The 19588-nt window shown below is 40.7% G+C and overlaps 1 protein-coding gene across 1 annotated transcript in view; it reads left to right on the plus strand.

Moving 5' to 3' along the window:
• The window catches only part of LOC137372054 (cytoplasmic dynein 1 intermediate chain 2-like), a 101844-nt gene that overhangs the window by 62544 nt on the left and 19712 nt on the right, over window positions 1-19588 (plus strand). Inside the window, exons 6-11 of the mRNA XM_068035407.1 lie at window positions 5088-5171; window positions 13278-13440; window positions 13535-13634; window positions 17501-17626; window positions 18671-18817; window positions 19037-19150. Of these exons, the coding sequence (XP_067891508.1) occupies window positions 5088-5171; window positions 13278-13440; window positions 13535-13634; window positions 17501-17626; window positions 18671-18817; window positions 19037-19150 (734 nt within the window). The remainder of the gene's footprint in view (window positions 1-5087; window positions 5172-13277; window positions 13441-13534; window positions 13635-17500; window positions 17627-18670; window positions 18818-19036; window positions 19151-19588) is intronic.

The raw sequence follows: 19588 nt of genomic DNA on the forward strand, positions 1-19588 counted from the left end.
TACCTATCCAAATTTGAATGGCTAGTTAAGGCGTCAATTATCAATCAAAAGTTATCAATCAAAAATAACCGGATAGTCATCTGATCCACAAAATATACTTACGTGCTTTATTTATATTAGGGTTTAATTTGCAGCTTGGGTTGGTATCGAAGCAACAGTTTTCTCTAATAAATTTGAGCATTCTTCCATTTTACTGCTGTGTTATCCTTTTAAGTTTCTTAGTCAAATCCTACAGCTTTATCTGACAGTCATTTCTCTGGTAAGATCAGTTTTGCTTTCAGTAATCTTTAATATGTTACCATATTATTGGAAACAAAAAGAGACATTTTTCAGAAATGTATGCAGAGTGCTTGAAACATCATTGGTCAGTTCTACAAAGGTAGAAATATATTATGAAACTGTAGCATTGCGTAAGACTTAAACTAATCGATCAGTTTCTATGTATTGTATGATATTTTTCAATAAACAAATGCAGCTGTATTCCATTATTATGTTTAACATAACTCGCTTCTTTAAAATAGTTATTAGTGTTGAGCTTGAGAAAATGTTCATTTCAAAATTATTTAGTATAAAGGTTTTAGATTTGATGATTGTATGTAAAACTGTCAACAAAGTGACATGGGGGGCAAGCACACCTGCAGAGATTATTTCAATCTTGGGTATCGCGTTTTTGGTTTTGTGCTTGAACAACATTGGACCCCTACTATGTCAGACTGCTTTCAGATTAATAGATTGTCCGGTGTATAAGTGATTTCTGTGAAAGGATGTACATCTTCTGTGTCTGTGTGATTATTTTTGAAAAAAAGCTTTCAATTTTTTTAAGTAGCACAAAAGCTATAAATTGGCATGCTTTGTAAGGAAGTGTCAGTGTGTGAGAGATCGGAATCACTGTGAATTCTTTTTAAGCATTTCTTCCCCTCTGCACCACCGCCTCCTCAGTGGGGTCATGCAGATCACTAGCTTCTCCTGAAATGGCCATTTTCTCTGGCAGGTGCATTATACCCTGTGTTTTCAGATTGTTTTTCCATTCTGAATGGATGGCAGGTTGATTGCTCTGGCTGCATTCTTAGAGAAAGGGCTGACAAATGCAGCAGAGCTTGCTCAAAAGACAGTGATTACTGTTTTCCTTTGCAGCTGATTGAAGCCCTTGAAAGGAAAGATTTTAACTTCCCCATTTGGTTGAAAGTATGAGCATATCTGCAGGATATTGAAATTGTTCATGTTATTAACCCATTTCTGTAAACTTGTCAGAATAGTAGGCGGATTCAGTTCCCATCTACTGTTAAATTTGCACATATGATTATCATTTCGATAAAGCACAAGTTAACATCATAGTGTGCATTTCACTAAGCTCTATTACTTGCAGGCTTAATTATGTTTTATTGTCTGCCTAAATGTGTTTGTTGTGAAGGATATGAAAATGTGGTGGTTAGTGTGGCTTGGCAGCTGTTGTGGCCTACAAGATGTATTTTATTCAGTTTTCAGCCTGAATGCTTGCCTTTAACTCCCTTGGTGGGCCAGTAATTATACAGTCTTGCTGTCGGAGGAGATGTGATTGGGTGCAGTCAGGCAGAAAACTTTGTGCCATCCCAGTGCCACCTTGTAGTGGAAAACACAATCCCAGCAGTACCATCTGTTCTTTGTTGTCTAGTCATCTGGCCTGGCTGCTGAGATCTGATTTAAGCAGCTGGTTCCCATCCTCTGACCAGCCTATCTCACATGGTAAAACAGCTTATACCACTCAACTTGCACTCTGGTTTCTTGAAGTTTCCTGCTGTCCTGTTTCTTCAGACAGATGACCTGACAAAAGCAGTAACTTTTACCGCATAGCCTCGGGGTTAGGAACAAAGAGAAAAGCAGGATGAACTAGATTTATAAAACCGATATCTAGAATACGTAGATTTTCAAATTTAAGAACATGAATTATAACAATGGGAGGAGGAAGGGAAAATAAAAACTTCTGAAAGCAGTGTTGCTGGTGCCCCAGATATATTCTGACCCCATGGATATGAGCTGATTTTTCTTAGTCATTCCACTATTAAGTGCTCTTCAAAAGGTGCACTACAGTATCTCAGCTTACTTATTTCAACAGTACCAGTCAATCCCATAATCTCTACTCCTAAGAAAGGCAACAGCAACAAAATTATGGAAATGCTTCTACCTCCAAATTGCATGGCATCATAGTTCGGCATATAACATTACTACTTCATTTTGGCTGGATCGAAATCCTGGAATTCCCAATCAAATGTGAGCACGTGATCAACATAAACTGCAGCAGTTCAAGGCAAAGGACAACCACCATCTTTTTAGTGCAGCTAAGGATGGGAATAAATGAGGCTTTACCAACATCTCTCACTTTGCAAGGACAAATTTTTTAAAAATTGCCAGGATGGATGCTTTCTTTGGTTTAGATTTTCCTCTCCCAACTTACCAGTCCAATATTGTAAACTTTGATTCCCAGTGTTAGTTGCATGCTAGAGTACTAGCCTTGAGGGGCTGGATTTCCCTAACCCTAAAAAGGTTTGGATTGAATGCCCAATTTCCTCGGTCAGGGGATTGCTGCCAGCAAATGGGAATCTAGCGAATGCCGCAGAAAGATCCAGGTGATTCTCTAGCACCCAAGGAGACAGGAGTAACACTAAAGTGGCCATAGGATCCCAAAGGTTGAACCCACATGTCGACTGAAGGCCTCTGGTGAGACTAAGTCCTTCAGAAGATGAGCGATTTGTTGGGGGGTGTGAGGGAGGGGAGCAAATGGAGGCTAATCGCTCCACTAACCTGGACCTGCCACTATGGTTTATGTGGAGGTATCAATAGGATAAATTGTGACCCCTTTTGGAGGATTGGGTCTTTTACCTTTAATTCATTGTGTGCAGTTTGCTTTTGTTTTGCAGAAGTGAACCGTGCAAATTTGAGAAGGAAAGGCAAATAATTTTCAATTATGGGTAGTTGGTATAGATTTTGCATTATGTTTCTGCAAATTATAATTGTTTCTTTTTCATTGTTTTTATAACCTATAATGTGCATTAAAATAATTTATTTCCCAACTTTCTTGACTCTTCTAACAAAATTGGAATTTGCATACCAACCTGTGCCGTTCTGTCTTGGGGTTGGGCAGTCTAGTTGTTTTCAGTACAACAGCACTTGGACACTCGTATAATCATAATCACTGAAGTGGCCTAGCAGGGAGGGACACCTCTGTGAAAGTCTCCATGCCAATGATAAAATTGGCATTTTTTGAAAGAAAAGTTGAATAAATTCCTGCAACACTTGTTTTCCTTATAAAGGGTAAGAACTTTCCTTAGACTTTCTTCCCCTTGTGGTCTACAACATCCAGGAATATATGATTTGTTCTCAGACCAGTCACAATATCAGAATTGGGTCATGTGGCCTAATCACATGGTAATATGTGGCAAGCCATTTTGGCTCTGTGTAGTAGTCTTGCCTCTGAGTCAAAAGGTTGTGTGTTCAAACCTCATTCCAGGACTTGAGCATGTAATCCAGCTTAACACCTTAGTGCAGTACTAAGGAAGTGCTATATTTTATGAGGTGATGTCTTTCAGATGAGAAGTTAAGCTGGGGCCCCATGTACCTGTTGACATAGATGTAATTGATTACAAGACACTATTTAAAGAAAAAATTTGGGAATCTTGACTTGAAAGATGCTCCATAATTCCAAATTATTTTTTCTATTAGTCAGCGCTGCTCAAAATATATTGTATGTTGACAGAGTCATAGTGTTATACAGCACAGAAACAGGCCCATCGTGTCTGTGCCGGCCATCAAGCACCTATCTATTCTAATCCCATTTTCCAGCACTTGACCCGTAGCCTTGTAAATCCTATGCATCATTTCATTAGAATTTTGTAATTATTAACAGCTTTGAATTCAAAATGTATTCTTTCAGATATTATGACCTTGAATCTGTAATGAAAGTATTGTAATCGTTTTTAGTTGGGCAGGATATTCTCACCAAGTGGCTTCCTTGTTTTCATTGTATACCTTTGATTACCCGATGGTTAATTTGTTCAGTATTTCTTCTGATTTGTAACTGCAATATAAAATAACATTTAATTTTCAACTTGGATATTTTATGTAATAATGTGAGTTGATTAACTCGATAGACTTATTGATGTATGACAATCTAGTTTATTACTGAACACAAGACAGCTGCGCCCATAGCACTATGAAGAACTTTTTAACTTTGAGAGAGTGAATCCTAGCATTTTTAAAGAGTTCCTTTCATCTGTTTGTTTGTTGAAATAATATTGAAGAAAGCATGATATGGTAATAAATGCTGCTAATCCAGTATTAAACTGACTGGAAGCACAAGGAATCTTTTTTTGGCCTTACTTTAGGTCTGCATTGAAATCTATCTTGTATCTTTAATTTGACTAGCTTTGCTAATTAATTTTTCTGCATAATTTCCAAATAGGAATCATCACTATTGCTTCGTTACTATTGTTTGTATTAGTCTTAGGTGCTCTAGTAACTCATTGTCAGTGCTCGTAATTTCAAGATTGAAAGTTACCTACGAGAGTTTAAAAGTCATTATGTTGGAAATTTTGAATGCTTTTCTTACTGTGCGATATTTTTAAAAGATTCTAAGACAATTGGAACTTGGATGTTTTTGGCGTGTGTATTTTAAATGGAATCTTTAAGTGTATTGTGAAATTTACTTTTCCTAGAATTCAAATATATTTGTAATAATCCTATAGTGTTACAGCATGTAAGCACTGAGCAAAGTAAAAAGCAGTTAAATGTCATACCTCTGAAATAGTAAAGTCAAGAAATGATTGTCATGCCATTTTCAAGATAGAAGCCATTAGTTATTTCTTTATTGCCCTGACATTGATGGCCGGAAGATTGCAAGCAGCAATGTAACTCTTCAGACAGCTGTGAAATTTTTTTCTCTTCATCTTTAGTAATGACCTGAATAGCATTTCTTTCGATAATTAAGGTAACGCATTAATAGTTTTTAGTTGTGAAAACTTCAGACCAATGTGAAAATATTGCAATTAAACGTAAGGTGTTTCAGGATGTCTGTAAGGATACAGTATTAAGTTTTATAAATTGTTGTGTTGCAGCCGAAGAAGAAGAGGAAGACGTTGCACCTAAGCAAACAATTGAACCAGAACCAGAGCAAATACAGAAAGAAGAAGTTAAAGAAGGTATTTTGGGGTGAAAATTCATTCTCTAGACTTTAAAATCATGTTTCCAAATGCACACTTTGTGTATTCAGTTACTCATATCTGTGATTGTATAGAGTAACCCAAATGCAGTGCATTGCCAACAGTAAATATTTTACACCAGGATAACCACTTGGTTATCAACTTTGCAGTAATATTTTTGTTTCAAGTTTAATTTGTTGTCATGAACATATACTTTTAAGTGGATCATGTCACCATTCAGTATATTCTTTTGAGTTATACAAAATTGCAGGGTTCGACGACGTTTAGTTTAGTTTAGTTTAGAGATACAGCACTGAAACAGGCCCTTCGGGCCACTGAGTCTGTGCCGACCATCAACCACCCATATATACTAATACTACACTAATCCCATATTCCTACCACATCCCCACCTGTCTCTATATTTCCCTACCACCTACCTATACTAGGGGCAATTTATAATGGCCAATTTACCTACCAACCTGCATATGCAGGGAACTGTCCTCTGCAGGCAAAAGGAACATGTCCAGGCATTGTGCCTTTTTTGAATTAACGCAAAGCATCGGGGACAGTAGTTGCCTAGTGCATTCTCCATGACAACGCCTCGACTAGTCAGCACCCTTTTCTCATGCAGTATAAATTGTTGCTCCATTTGAAATTTGGCATTCTATAATCTATAATCTATTCTTGCGTCTGTCCTGATAAGTGCAAGACAATAAGCTTCGACAGCATGTCTCTTTTTCAGCAATAATCTTAAAATGATTAAAGCAGAGAAGGGGGTCATTTGGCCTGTTGTGCCAATGCTAGCTCTCTGCAGGAGCAATTCTTCTAGTCCCACTCCTTCTAGTCCCACTCCCTCACCCTTTCCTCAGAACCCTGCACATTTTTTTCTCTTCAGGTGCTTATCCAATTTATTTTTGAAAGCCACGATTGAATATGACTCCACCGCACTCTCATGCAATATATTCCAGATCCTAATCACTAGCAGCGTTTAAAAAAAAAAAAAAAGTTGTTCCTCAAGTTTATTTATTTCTTTTTATTTATTTAGAGATACAGCACTGAAACCGGCCCTTCGGCCCACCAAGTCTGTGCCGAACAACAACCACCCATTTATACTAATCCTACGTTAATCCCATATTCCCACATTAATCCAATATTCCCTACCACATCTCCACCTTCCCTCAATTCTCCTACCACCTACCTACACTAGGGGCAATTTACAATGGCCAATTTACCTATCAACCTGCAAGTCTTTGGCTGTGGGAGGAAACCGGAGCACCCGGTGGAAACCCACGCGGTCACAGGGAGAACTTGCAATCTCCGCACAGGCAGTACCCAGAACTGAACCCAGATCGCTGGAGCTGTGAGGCTGTGGTGCTAACCACTGTGCCGCCCTTTAATAAAAAAATAACATTGACGTTACCATTGCTTTTTTTGCCAATCACCTTAAATCGGAGTCCTCTAGTTCTCGACCGTTCCGCCAACGGGAACATTTTCTCCCTTTCTACTCTGTGTAGACCCATCGTGATTTTAAACACCTCTATTAAATCTCCTTGCACCTTCTCTTTTTTCTTAAGAGAACAATCCCAGCACCTCCAATTTATCCATGTAACTGAAGTCCCTCTTCCCTGGAACCATTCTTGTAAACCTTTTCTGAACCCTCTGTAAAATCTTCACGTCCTTCCTAAAGTGTCGTGCCCAGAATTGGACACATTATTCCAGTTGAGGCTGAACCAGTGTTACATAAAGTTTCATCGTAACTTCCTTGCTTTTGTATTCTGCCTCTATTTATAAAGCCCAGGATCCTGTATGTCTTTTCAACAATTTCTCAACCTATCCTGCCACCTTCAACGATTTGTGCATGTATACCCTCGGGTCCCTCTGTTCCTGCACCCCTTTTAGAATTGTACCCTTTAGATTATATTTCCACCTCTTGTTATTCCTATCAAAATCACTTCATACTTCTCTGCATTAAATTTCATTGCCACATGTCTGCCCATTCCACCAGAGTGTCTGTGTCCTCTTGAAGTCTATCACTATCCTCCTCACAGTTTACAATACTTCCAAGTTTTGTGTCGTCTACAAATTTTGAAATTGTGACCTGTATACCCAAGTCTGTCACTAAAACTACACCTCCAACAGTGTTGCACTGGAGTGTCTGCCTTGGTTTTTGTACTCAAGTCTCTGGAATGAGACATGATGGGACAAATGGACACCTTTAGTGGGATAAATTTTCTATGTTTCAATATCGAGCAAATAGAAATTTTACAGTTGTGTATATTCAATAGCATGGTTTGGAGGCTCTATTTTCAGTGTGTATAAGGCAGATTCTGAGATTGGAAAACCAAAAAAAGTCCAGCGTTTGAAAAGATCATTTGATACATTAAAACTAATCCTTCTAGTTCATTAATTCTCCCAACATAATGGCTAATTGTCTTTGTATAGCCCAGCTTTTTTATTTATCTTGCTCGGCAAATTATTCCAAAAATTTAACATTCCTTGATGAAGCATATTTTCCCCAGTATCTGTTCTAAATTTACTTATTTCATTCTCTCTTCATACTTTCTTGGTGTACTTTGAAGTAATAACCATAAGATACTCGAATCTTTCCTCATAGCTCATCACTTATTTTTGAAATCATTCTTGTTGCTCTTTTTGTACCATTTCTGATGCACACATATGTTTTTGGGATGTGTTAACTGAAGTTGAATAGTGTTCAAAGTGTGGTCTGATTTAGTGAATGTAAAGCCTTTGCATAACTTCTATAGATTTCCAGTCCAGTGTGGCACTATATTAATACAGGTCGTAATAAACAGTGGACTTCATGCTTTCGATCTAGTTTGAGGAGCAAAGTTTATTTCCTGCCCTAAGATCTCCCTCCCCAGTTCCTTTTTTTTTCTCTCACTATCATTTGTGCTTAGCTATGCTTCCATGATTGCCAACAGACCTCTAGGATCAAGCCCAAATTCTTCAGATGTAAGCTTGGACAGTGCATGTTGATAGACTTTTGGATATAGGGTGGGGATCACAATTGGTTCTGATCCTGTCTTCCCCTAACAGCGACACCCACATCCCATGAACGAATAAAAAACAAGGTGAAGCAGACTAGCTGGTCATTTATCTCATTGCTGTTGCTATTTATCTCATTGGCCACCCGCATATCGAATGACTACACTTTAAAACTAATTGACTGGAGCTCTTTGGGACATCGTGAGGCTGTAAAAAGTACTGTCCAAGTTTTTTCTTTTCTCTCATCATCTCCAGCTCAGTGACTAGTGCTGATTGATTTGGTTCTACTGTTAACTTCTCCAAAGTGAACTAATGTCAAAATGAGGGATTGCGCCTTGGACCTTCTTGAACTGTATGGGTCAGTACTCTACCATGTATGTTTACTGCAGTGATAGTCCTAAACGATTAATCCTTGCTTTGCACTATTATATAGAGGGAAAATATTTTAGGTCATCGGTAAACTAATTCATCAAATAAAGAGAGGAAAATTAATTTTGTATGTCTGTTTTTTCCCATGCGCTGAAAAGGTTTTTTAAAAAAAAAAAAATGTACAGCACTGGCGTTACTTTATCAGTCAATTTATTGACCGTTTTGAATGTCGGCAAGAAATTGCACTAGATCCTGTGGCTAAAATGCTTTAATGTTACACGAGAGAAGTCCTGTGAAAAGGTGCCCCGAACACCCAAAACATCCACGAGCGGCCCCCCCCGGCCGCAACTTCAAAGCGCCCGCGGGAGATGGCTCGGAGAGCATCTGCAGCGCACTGTCGGCAATGCTGCATGCCTTTATTTAAACCACTGCAAAAAAAAAAAAACCCTTAGCAAATGTAATCACCTCTAAGTCTGCCAAATGATGCTTCACCTCCCGAAGGACGTAGATGAACTTTCCGGACGTCGATGGTGGGCACTGAGGAAATGGCTTATTACCTGCACCAGATTCCACCCCCCCTCCCCCCCCCCCCCTTTACCCCCCTTCCACCCACCCGCACCCCCGTCCCCTTCCCTGCTCCACCCTCTCAGCTCACCCCCTCACAACCCCGTCCCAGCCCGCCCCCCCCCGCACCATCTTCACCCCGCACCCCCTTCCCCTGCACCCCCCCCCACCCCCTCCCTCTACCCCTCCCCCTTGCATCCCCTCCTCCCACCGGCACCATCCTACACCTGTGTAGGGGCCCCAACAACCCCACTGCCTTGTGGGCGTCTCGGGAGAGACCAAGGCTAAGGGAGTAAACCCTAACAGAAAATCCGGAGCGGAACCCCGTAGGCGGTCATGTGTCACCTTTGGCATGTTTCCGGCAGTTCCTGCAGCCATACTGGTGCCAAACGTCGTGTCCTGCACTCCTTTGGACCCCACCAGAAAGGCCGAGAGGGGGGTTTTGACGACTGGGCAACTCTCAACCTCCATAAATTTGCCCAGGCATGCGCCATGGAGAGGTCACTCCATAGTTGCCTCACAGCGACTGAAACAACACGGAAGGCAGCAGTTACGGGTTATAAGTCCAGATAAATTGGCGTAGAAACTGGGCGCCACGGGTTGCCTTTGTCGGTGGGAGAGGTCATTGCACCTCACTGGACAGCTACCGCCCGCCTCAAACCGGGCAGCCCCCGGTCAATAAGGTTCTGTCCCGCCACAGTCTGCCTGCTTCAATGGGTGCTTGGAGCTCAGGGTCATTGTCCGAAAGGTGGACTGATACACCGCACCAAACAACATGAAAAAAGGAAAGAAGGTACCAGCCCTTCGCTTTGCAAGCTGGAACGTCAGAACTATGTGTCCTGGCCTGTCGGAAGACCTTACACAAATCAACGATTCTCGGAAGACCGCCATCATTAACAACGAGCTCAGTAGACTCAATGTGGACATTGCAGCACTTCAGGAGACTCGCCTCCCCGCGAGTGGCTCTCTAGCAGAGCAAGACTACACCTTCTTCTGGCAGGGCAGGGATCCTGAAGAACCAAGACAGCATGGAGTGGGCTTCGCCATCAGAAACTCCTTGCTCAGCATGATAGAGCCTCCCTCAAATGGCTCGGAACGCATACTGTCCATCCGACTGCTCACCACCTCTGGTCCAGTACACCTACTCAGCATCTATGCTCCAACACTCTGTTCCGCACCTGAAGCTAAAGACCAGTTCTATGAACAACTCCATGACATCATTAGCAGCATCCCCAACACCGAACACCTATTCCTGCTGGGGGACTTTAATGCCAGGGTTGGGGCCGACCATGACTCATGGCCCTCCTGCCTTGGGCGCTATGGCGTTGGAAGGATGAATGAGAACGGGCAGAGACTGCTTGAGTTGTGTACCTATCATAACCTCTGCATCACCAACTCGTTCTTTCACACTAAACCCTGTCACCAGGTTTCATGGAGGCACCCAAGATCACGTCGTTGGCACCAGCTAGACCTCATTGTCACAAGGCGAGCCGCCTTAAACAGTGTTCAAATCACACGCAGCTTCCACAGTGCGGACTGCGACACCGACCACTCCCTGGTGTGCAGCAAGGTTAGACTCAGACCAAAGAAGTTGCATCATTCCAAGCAGAAGGGCCACCCGCGCATCAACACGAGCAGAATTTCTCACCCACAGCTGTTACAAAAATTTCTAAATTCACTTGTAACAGCCCTTCAAAACACTCCCACAGGGGATGCTGAGACCAAGTGGGCCCACATCAGAGACGCCATCTATGAGTCAGCTTTGACCACCTACGGCAAAAGTGCGAAGAGAAATGCAGACTGGTTTCAATCTCATAATGAAGAGCTGGAACCTGTCATAGCCGCTAAGCGCATTGCACTTTTGAACTACAAGAAAGCCCCCAGCGATTTAACATCCGCAGCACTTAAAGCAGCCAGAAGTACTGCACAAAGAACAGCTAGGCGTTGCGCAAACGACTACTGGCAACACCTATGCAGCCATATTCAGCTGGCCTCAGACACCGGAAACATCAGAGGAATGTATGATGGCATGAAGAGAGCTCTTGGGCCAACCATCAAGAAGATCACCCCCCTCAAATCTAAATCGGGGGACATAATCACTGACCAACGCAAACAGATGGACCGCTGGGTTGAGCACTACCTAGAACTGTACTCCAGGGAGAATGCTGTCACTGAGACTGCCCTCAATGCAGCCCAGCCTCTACCAGTCATGGATGAGCTGGACATACAGCCAACCAAATCGGAACTCAGTGATGCCATTGATTCCCTAGCCAGCGGAAAAGCCCCTGGGAAGGACAGCATTACCCCTGAAATAATCAAGAGTGCCAAGCCTGCTATACTCTCAGCACTACATGAACTGCTATGCCTGTGCTGGGACGAGGGAGCAGTACCCCAGGACATGCGCGATGCCAACATCATCACCCTCTATAAAAACAAAGGTGACCGCGGTGACTGCAACAACTACCGTGGAATCTCCCTGCTCAGCATAGTGGGGAAAGTCTTTGCTCGAGTCGCTCTGAACAGGCTTCAGAAGCTGGCCGAGCGCGTCTACCCTGAGGCACAGTGTGGCTTTCGTGCAGAGAGATCGACTATTGACATGCTGTTCTCCCTTCGTCAGATACAGGAGAAATGCCGTGAACAACAGATGCCCCTCTACATTGCTTTCATTGATCTCACCAAAGCCTTTGACCTCGTCAGCAGACGTGGTCTCTTCAGACTACTAGAAAAGATCGGATGTCCACCAAAGCTACTAAGTATCATCACCTCATTCCATGACAATATGAAAGGCACAATTCAACATGGTGGCTCCTCATCAGAGCCCTTTCCTATCCTGAGTGGTGTGAAACAGGGCTGTGTTCTCGCACCCACACTTTTTGGGATTTTCTTCTCCCTGCTGCTTTCACATGCGTTCAAATCCTCTGAAGAAGGAATTTTCCTCCACACAAGATCAGGGGGCAGGTTGTTCAACCTTGCCCGTCTAAGAGCGAAGTCCAAAGTACGGAAAGTCCTCATCAGAGAACTCCTCTTTGCTGACGATGCTGCTTTAACATCTCACACTGAAGAATGCCTGCAGAGTCTCATCGACAGGTTTGCGTCTGCCTGCAATGAATTTGGCCTAACCATCAGCCTCAAGAAAACGAACATCATGGGGCAGGATGTCAGAAATGCTCCATCCATCAATATTGGCGACCACGCTCTGGAAGTGGTTCAAGAGTTCACCTACCTAGGCTCAACTATCACCAGTAACCTGTCTCTAGATGCAGAAATCAACAAGCGCATGGGTAAGGCTTCCACTGCTATGTTCAGACTGGCCAAGAGAGTGTGGGAAAATGGCGCACTGACACGGAACACAAAAGTCCGAGTGTATCAGGCCTGTGTCCTCAGTACCTTGCTCTACGGCAGCGAGGCCTGGACAACGTATGCCAGCCAAGAGCGACGTCTCAATTCATTCCATCTTCGCTGCCTTCGGAGAATACTTGGCATCAGGTGGCAGGACTATATCTCCAACACAGAAGTCCTTGAAGCGGCCAACATCCCCAGCTTATACACACTACTGAGTCAGCGGCGCTTGAGATGGCTTGGCCATGTGAGCCGCATGGAAGATGGCAGGATCCCCAAAGACACATTGTACAGCGAGCTCGCCACTGGTATCAGACCCACCGGCCGTCCATGTCTCCGTTATAAAGACGTCTGCAAACGCGACATGAAATCGTGTGACATTGATCACAAGTCGTGGGAGTCAGTTGCCAGCATTCGCCAGAGCTGGCGGGCAGCCATAAAGACAGGGCTAAATTGTGGCGAGTCGAAGAGACTTAGTAGTTGGCAGGAAAAAAGACAGAGGCGCAAGGGGAGAGCCAACTGTGCAACAGCCCCAACAAACAAATTTCTCTGCAGCACCTGTGGAAGAGCCTGTCACTCCAGAATTGGCCTTTATAGCCACTCCAGGCGCTGCTTCACAAACCACTGACCACCTCCAGGCGCGTATCCATTGTCTCTCGAGATAAGGAGGCCCAAAAGAACAAAAGAATGGGTAATTGATGCATCTTGAAAGGAAATGGGATTGAATTGGTTATAAAGTTATGATGCAAAATAATCTGGTGAATTAAGTAATGTTTAAAGTAATTGAAGATTTTAAAGTAAGAAAGATTTGCTTGCCTTGTTTTATAGGTGCACCACGTGAACTTACAGAAGAGGAAAAACAACAGATTATTCACTGTGATGAGTTTCTCACATTCTTTGATCACAGTACCAGAATAATTGAACGGGCGCTTGCAGAACATAAAGATCTCTTTTTTGACTACAGTGGCAAGGATTTAGAAGATAAAGAAGGGTATTATTTGCTTAAGTGTTATTGCATTTATTGCGGCAGAACGGTTTCTGAACAGCTGAACAACATTTCTGACTTGCATTTTATTTCTTAACAGAGAACTCCAAGGTGGAGCTAAACTTTCTCTAAATAGACAGTTTTTTGATGAGCGCTGGTCAAAACATCGTGTTGTTACATGCATGGACTGGTCACCTCAGGTACAGTGAAGAACTTTGTTTCTATGTTAGGCTGTTTTTTTGCCTCTTTCAAATTATATGGGATTTCTAATAAAAGTGCTCTGCTTTTTGATAACTTTGTGTCTCTTACTGCAGAAATTTGAATTTCTATTCTTTCCATAGACTCCAATATCAATAAAACTGGATATGTTATAGGCCAATTATACTAACTTTTTCCTTTGCACTGACACTAAGGAGTTTTAGATGTGCCACAACACAAAACCTATGTTATAACTTAGCAGTCACATTGGTGATCTAACTACAGAGCACATCAAAGATAATAGGTGTGAGTTCCGATGAAGGGTCACTGACCCGAAACGTTAACTCTGCTTCTCTTTCCACAGATGCTGCCAGACCTGCTGAGTGGTTCCAGCATTTCTTGTTTTTATATCAGATTTCCAGCATCCGCAGTATTTTGCTTTTATAATAGGTGTGAGACTACCTCCAGGATATTGTTCCAGTTGTTTCACACTGCTTTGACAGTCAAGTGTGAAACCAAATTTTGAAACTGTTGAAACTTAATTTTCAGTATGTTTAATACAAGAATATGTGGCCCTGTTTGGTTTATCATTTTAAAATTAACTCTTCTTGGGAGTTCTGTTGTTGCTGGACTAGAGCAATACAGGAGCCAGCAGTCTAACACTGGTCATTTGGCCCCATATGGCATTGTATAGGCATTGCTTCAAGACTAGTAAACAGACTGCCCTGAAAGCATTTCCTCATCTAGTTTTGCTTTTGTTGTTGACTTACGTAAAGGACAGGTGCTAAATAAAGATATACAAGCTTAATTTTCACTACATGAATTAAAATTATTGAACTTGACTATGAATCCAGTTAATCAGTAGGAAAATACTTGAACTAAAAAGAGAACATGCTGGAAGTACTCAGCAGAGTTGGCAGCATCTCTGGAGAAAGAAACAGTTAGTGTTTCAGATCAATGACTTTCATTAGAACTGGGAAAAGTAAAAAATCTAATATGTTTAGAGCAAAGTGAAAGCAGGCAGGGTGAGGAAATGAACTAAAGGGAAGGACCATGATAGGATGGAGCACAGCAGAGATTAAATGGCAAAAGGGTTCATGGCGCAAAGATAAAGGGTGTGGTTTGGGAACAAGAAACAAAAGATGTGTCAGGAGGAGGTGTGAATGGCAGGATCATGCCATCCAAAAACAAAGAAAAGGAAATTAAGGGAAATGAAAGGAAAAACAAATCAGCAAGGAGAAAGGGAAACACAATGAGGGCAGAGGTTGCAATCTAAAATGGTTGAACTCGGTGTTGAATCCAGAAGGCTGTAAAGTGCTCAGTCAACAGGAGGCACTATTCCTTGAGCTTGCATTTGAGCTTCGTTGAAACACTGCAGGAGGTCAAGGGCAGAAAGATCAGAGTGGGAACAAGATGGAGAATTGAAATGATGGGTGACCGAAAGCTGAGGGTCATACTTGCTAAACAGTCACCCAGTCTGTGTTTGGTTGTCCCAATATAGAGGAGATCACATCGTGAGCAGCGAATACAGTATACTAAATTGAAAGAAGTACAAGTAACCACAGTATTTTGCTTTTGTTTAAAGGAAAATATTTGAACTTGTATGTTAAAGTGGAACCTCCTGAATGGCAGCCACCCACTTTTGGATAATAGGAATTAATGAATAGGAGAGTCCTTAAATTTCAGTTTTGCATGTACTTTACAATCACAGCAATAAAGAGAAGTATAATATAAATTTAACTTTTATCTTTCTTAGGCTATGAGGTTGATTTATGTCTGAGAGAAGGGGGATAGGTGTTAGTGGGCTGAGCAGTGGTGTAATCCTTCATGCAAAAAGTTCCAAAAAAGAAGTTCCATGCTTTGTTAAATTAGAATGCAGCTTACATTTCTGTTTCTTCGAATCATTCATCACAGAAAGAGGCTATTCAACCTGTGCCAGCTCTTTGGAAAGAGCTATCTAATTAGTCCCGCTCCTCTTCTCTTTCTCCTATGCCCTGCATTTTCCATTTCCTTTTCAAGTGTATATCCAATACCCTTTTTAAAGTTATTCAGTGTTTAACGTTGTAGCTTAGGATAGCATTTGCTTTTTCTCTTTTTTTTTTGCTTTCAACGTAGTTTTGTAGAAAATTGTTGCCCTCAAATTTTCAACAAATTTTTAATTCGCATTGTCATACTTACAATAGTGGATATGTTGCCCTAAATCTTCTGCAAAAATTACAATTGTGCAGTGGCGAATCATTAACTTTTATAATTATAATTCTATTTGTTTTACTGAAATATATTAATATCCTCCATTTATCATTGACAATTAATTCATCCCTATCTCAAGCACTTCTTTATAAAATGAAGTTATCACTAAAAAAAATGACCATGCTGATTAAGCTGGAAATAATTGAAACACAGGATTACTGAAGATGTTCCAATAGTTCTAAGTTATTGTTTATTTTATATTTGGAATTAAATGACTAATTGTCTAAAAGTCTGAGCATGTTGGGAATTGTGGAATATAACTGTGATTTGTCATGATGTTGAGTAATAATCAAGATATTTGGATGTGCATGGTTTAGTAAAAGAAAAACTACTTATGTTAAAATATATTGTGTATCACTAGTTAGATTACAGGTTAAAAAAAAAATTGATCATTAATTCATTTTTATTAGTTACCACCAAAAAACAGTTAAGCTAAAGGAAGTTAGGAAGGCTGAGGGGAGGAATATGAAGACTGACATGGAATGTAAAAGGCAACAGTAAATGATTTCATAGTCACAAAAATTAATGAATAGTTTCAAAGAATATTGTGATGAGAGATGAAAAAGGAAATCTCTCTGTCTGACATACTACATGAGTGCATCAGTTTTTACAAAAGTGTTCGGGTGGAGTGGAGCAATTAGATAGGATAAAATGATAACTAAGGAAGTCATCGTAAAAAAGTTGGTGGGAAAGGCACTGGACCTTAAAACCAGGTATCCTGGAATATTTATGGAAGTTAGAGTAGAAATAACAGAGACTCTCAACACAATATTTCAAAAATCATCGGATGTAGAAGTTATGCCAGAGGATTGCCAATGCAACACATTCCTTCAAGAAGTGAGGAAGAGAAAAACCAGCTCAACATTGAGATTAGTGTGGAATAAAATTAATGGCTGGAAGGGCATTGGTTAATTAAGGGCTGCCAGTGCATACTTGTGAAAGGCAAGATGTATCTAAACAGTTATTTGAGGAAATAATGGAATATATTGATAATGGAAATGTACTGAAGCTCTGTTTATGGATTTTCAGCAAGGGAGTTGATAAAATGCCACTAAGGAGCTTGTTGATATTTAAGAAATACAGTATTAAAGTAAATGTGAGCATGGATAGTAAGTTTGTAGAAAGGCAAAAAAGCGGTGATAAAATATCTGTTGGATTGGTGGGGGAGGGGCTGAAGTGTGTTGGAGATGTAAAAAGCAGTGTTCTTGGGGTTAGTGTTGAGACTTTTGGTGTTATAAGTATGGACAGATAGATCTGAAATTGGATATAGCCGTTATATGCCCTTAAAAATTCGCAGACACATGAATGGAGGCCCTAATTTTTTCTCGTGTGTTTAGTGGTACTGAATTTGTAGGTACTACAACTTCATGCCTTTGTGTTTGACTGCCGAGTCTGCTGGTGAGTTGCTGGTGTAACACAGTTTGTGGAGGAGCAGGGCAACTTGGAGGGCAACTTCCTGATTTCCATATTTACTTTTTCAGCAGTTTACACCCCCATCTGTTTGAAACAGTGACTGACATACATATAAAATGTTAACTACCGCACAGCATAATAAAGCTGCAACTGAGGCAATCTTACCCCTCCTGTTATGTTTCTTTTCTGATTTTGCTGTCAACAGTATCCAGAACTTCTTGTTGCCTCCTACAACAACAATGAGGATGTTCCCCATGAACCAGATGGTGTAGCTCTTGTATGGAACATGAAATTTAAGAAAACCACCCCAGAGTATGTCTTCCACTGCCAGGTATAGTGCGATCTTGTCCAGCCAAAGCCATGGTTTCATTTAATGAAAAAAGTGGACCATTGCCAAAGACTTTCTAATTCTTGTCAACGTTATAATTTCATCAGTCTAGCATGCACATTAATTTTTCACACTTATGTTAGAGTGTGCAGTAAAACCTTTCCTTGTGTGAGGAATGTTTATCACATGTACAGTATCTTATATAGCTTACAAGTTTTGTAACAATAGAAATGCATTAGATTGATGGATTCACAAATAGAATCAGATATCCCAGTGTTACTTGCATTACTGAAATACCCAGCTTCAACAAAGAAGTCATTTCCAAGTCCCATCAATATTACTCGATATTCAGCTGGCAGGGAGTGAATATGAACAATGCAAGTTGGCTTTTCTTTCTATTTTGCCTCCCACCTTAAACAACTCTTTGAGATTAGGAACTTTCTGTCTAGGGAAGCTGGTCATAGCACTCTATAATGCTTCATACTGCCAATTGACCAAAATATCATCACCATATAGAGTTAGGTATACATGTAAGGAAGCAGTAAAATAAAAATACTTATATATTATGTAGGAAATAATCTTGCAGATTTTTATTTTATTTTAATTTTATTTAGAGATACAGCACTGAAACAGGCCTTTATACTAACCCTACAGTATTCCCATATTCTACAGTAATCCTATATTCCCTATCACCTTCCTATACTAGGGGCAATTTACTATGGCCAATTTACCTATCACCTGCAAGTCTTTTGTATACAACAAATAACCAGAGTCACATTTGCAAAGGTGATTATTAAGATTATCTGTATGAATGTATGTATGGGTTCCAAAATTATACATTTTTTCATACATTTTGTGTGACCAGATGTATAGAAATAAATGGAAAGTTTTTCTTAAAGATTCACTTAAATTTGCCAGTGGATGCAGGTTAAAAAAGCAGCTGAAAGAATTGAATTAGAATATTTTGCTCAAAGTGGAACTACCCAATTAGTGCTATTGAAAATTGTTTTATCTTCATAGCAAACTGACTTTTATGTTTTTCAACAGTCATCTGTGATGTCAGCTTCCTTTGCACGATTTCATCCAAATCTGGTGGTTGGAGGAACATATTCTGGCCAGATCGTGCTCTGGGATAATCGCAGTAACAAAAGAACACCAGTCCAAAGAACACCACTCTCTGCTGCTGCTCACACGGTACAGTTTAAAAAATATCAACCGCCCAAACTAAACTTTTGAAGTGCATGCTTATAGATCAAAGATTAAAATGCATTTTTGGAAAAATGTAAAGGTTGGCATTTAAAAAATATTTTCCTAATGTTCGATGTAATGGTAAAATGATGAAACATTTATACATTAATTTGCAATAATCAGATTAGTAAAAGTATTAAACAGAAAATCATCATCTCCCCACAGCACCCAGTCTACTGTGTGAATGTAGTTGGTTCTCAAAATGCTCATAACTTGATCAGTGTTTCTACTGATGGGAAGATCTGCTCATGGAGTCTGGATATGCTTTCTCAGCCACAGGTAAAGTAAATCTAACTAAAGAAATGCAGGTTGGGTTAACTTTTCAGTTAATCTATTTTCTGTGCAATATCTTTTATTGCATATGCACTGATTTTTTTTGAACTATTTTTAAAATTAAGTAAAGCAGTCTTTTAACACTTTTAAACACTACCTACAATGTTGCTTATTCTTAATAGGAAACAAAAACTAATTTTGTTCATAACTGTTCAGTTTTGTATATTGTAATGATGCCACCTCACTAAGATCTCAGCTCTCACTACGACATTCGACACTGACAGCAGAGCAGGGCTCTACAAGATTTTGGGAAAAATTGGCTGTCCACTGAGGCTTCTCCTTCTCATCCGCTCCTTCCATGACTGCATGCCCTGCACTGTACAATTTGATGGCTCCGTTTCCGACAGTTTCGGAGTGAAACAGGGTTGTGTCCTAGCCCCCGCT

Source organism: Heterodontus francisci, chromosome 7 (assembly GCF_036365525.1).
Source record: "Heterodontus francisci isolate sHetFra1 chromosome 7, sHetFra1.hap1, whole genome shotgun sequence".
NCBI classification, from domain to species: Eukaryota; Metazoa; Chordata; class Chondrichthyes; order Heterodontiformes; family Heterodontidae; genus Heterodontus; species Heterodontus francisci.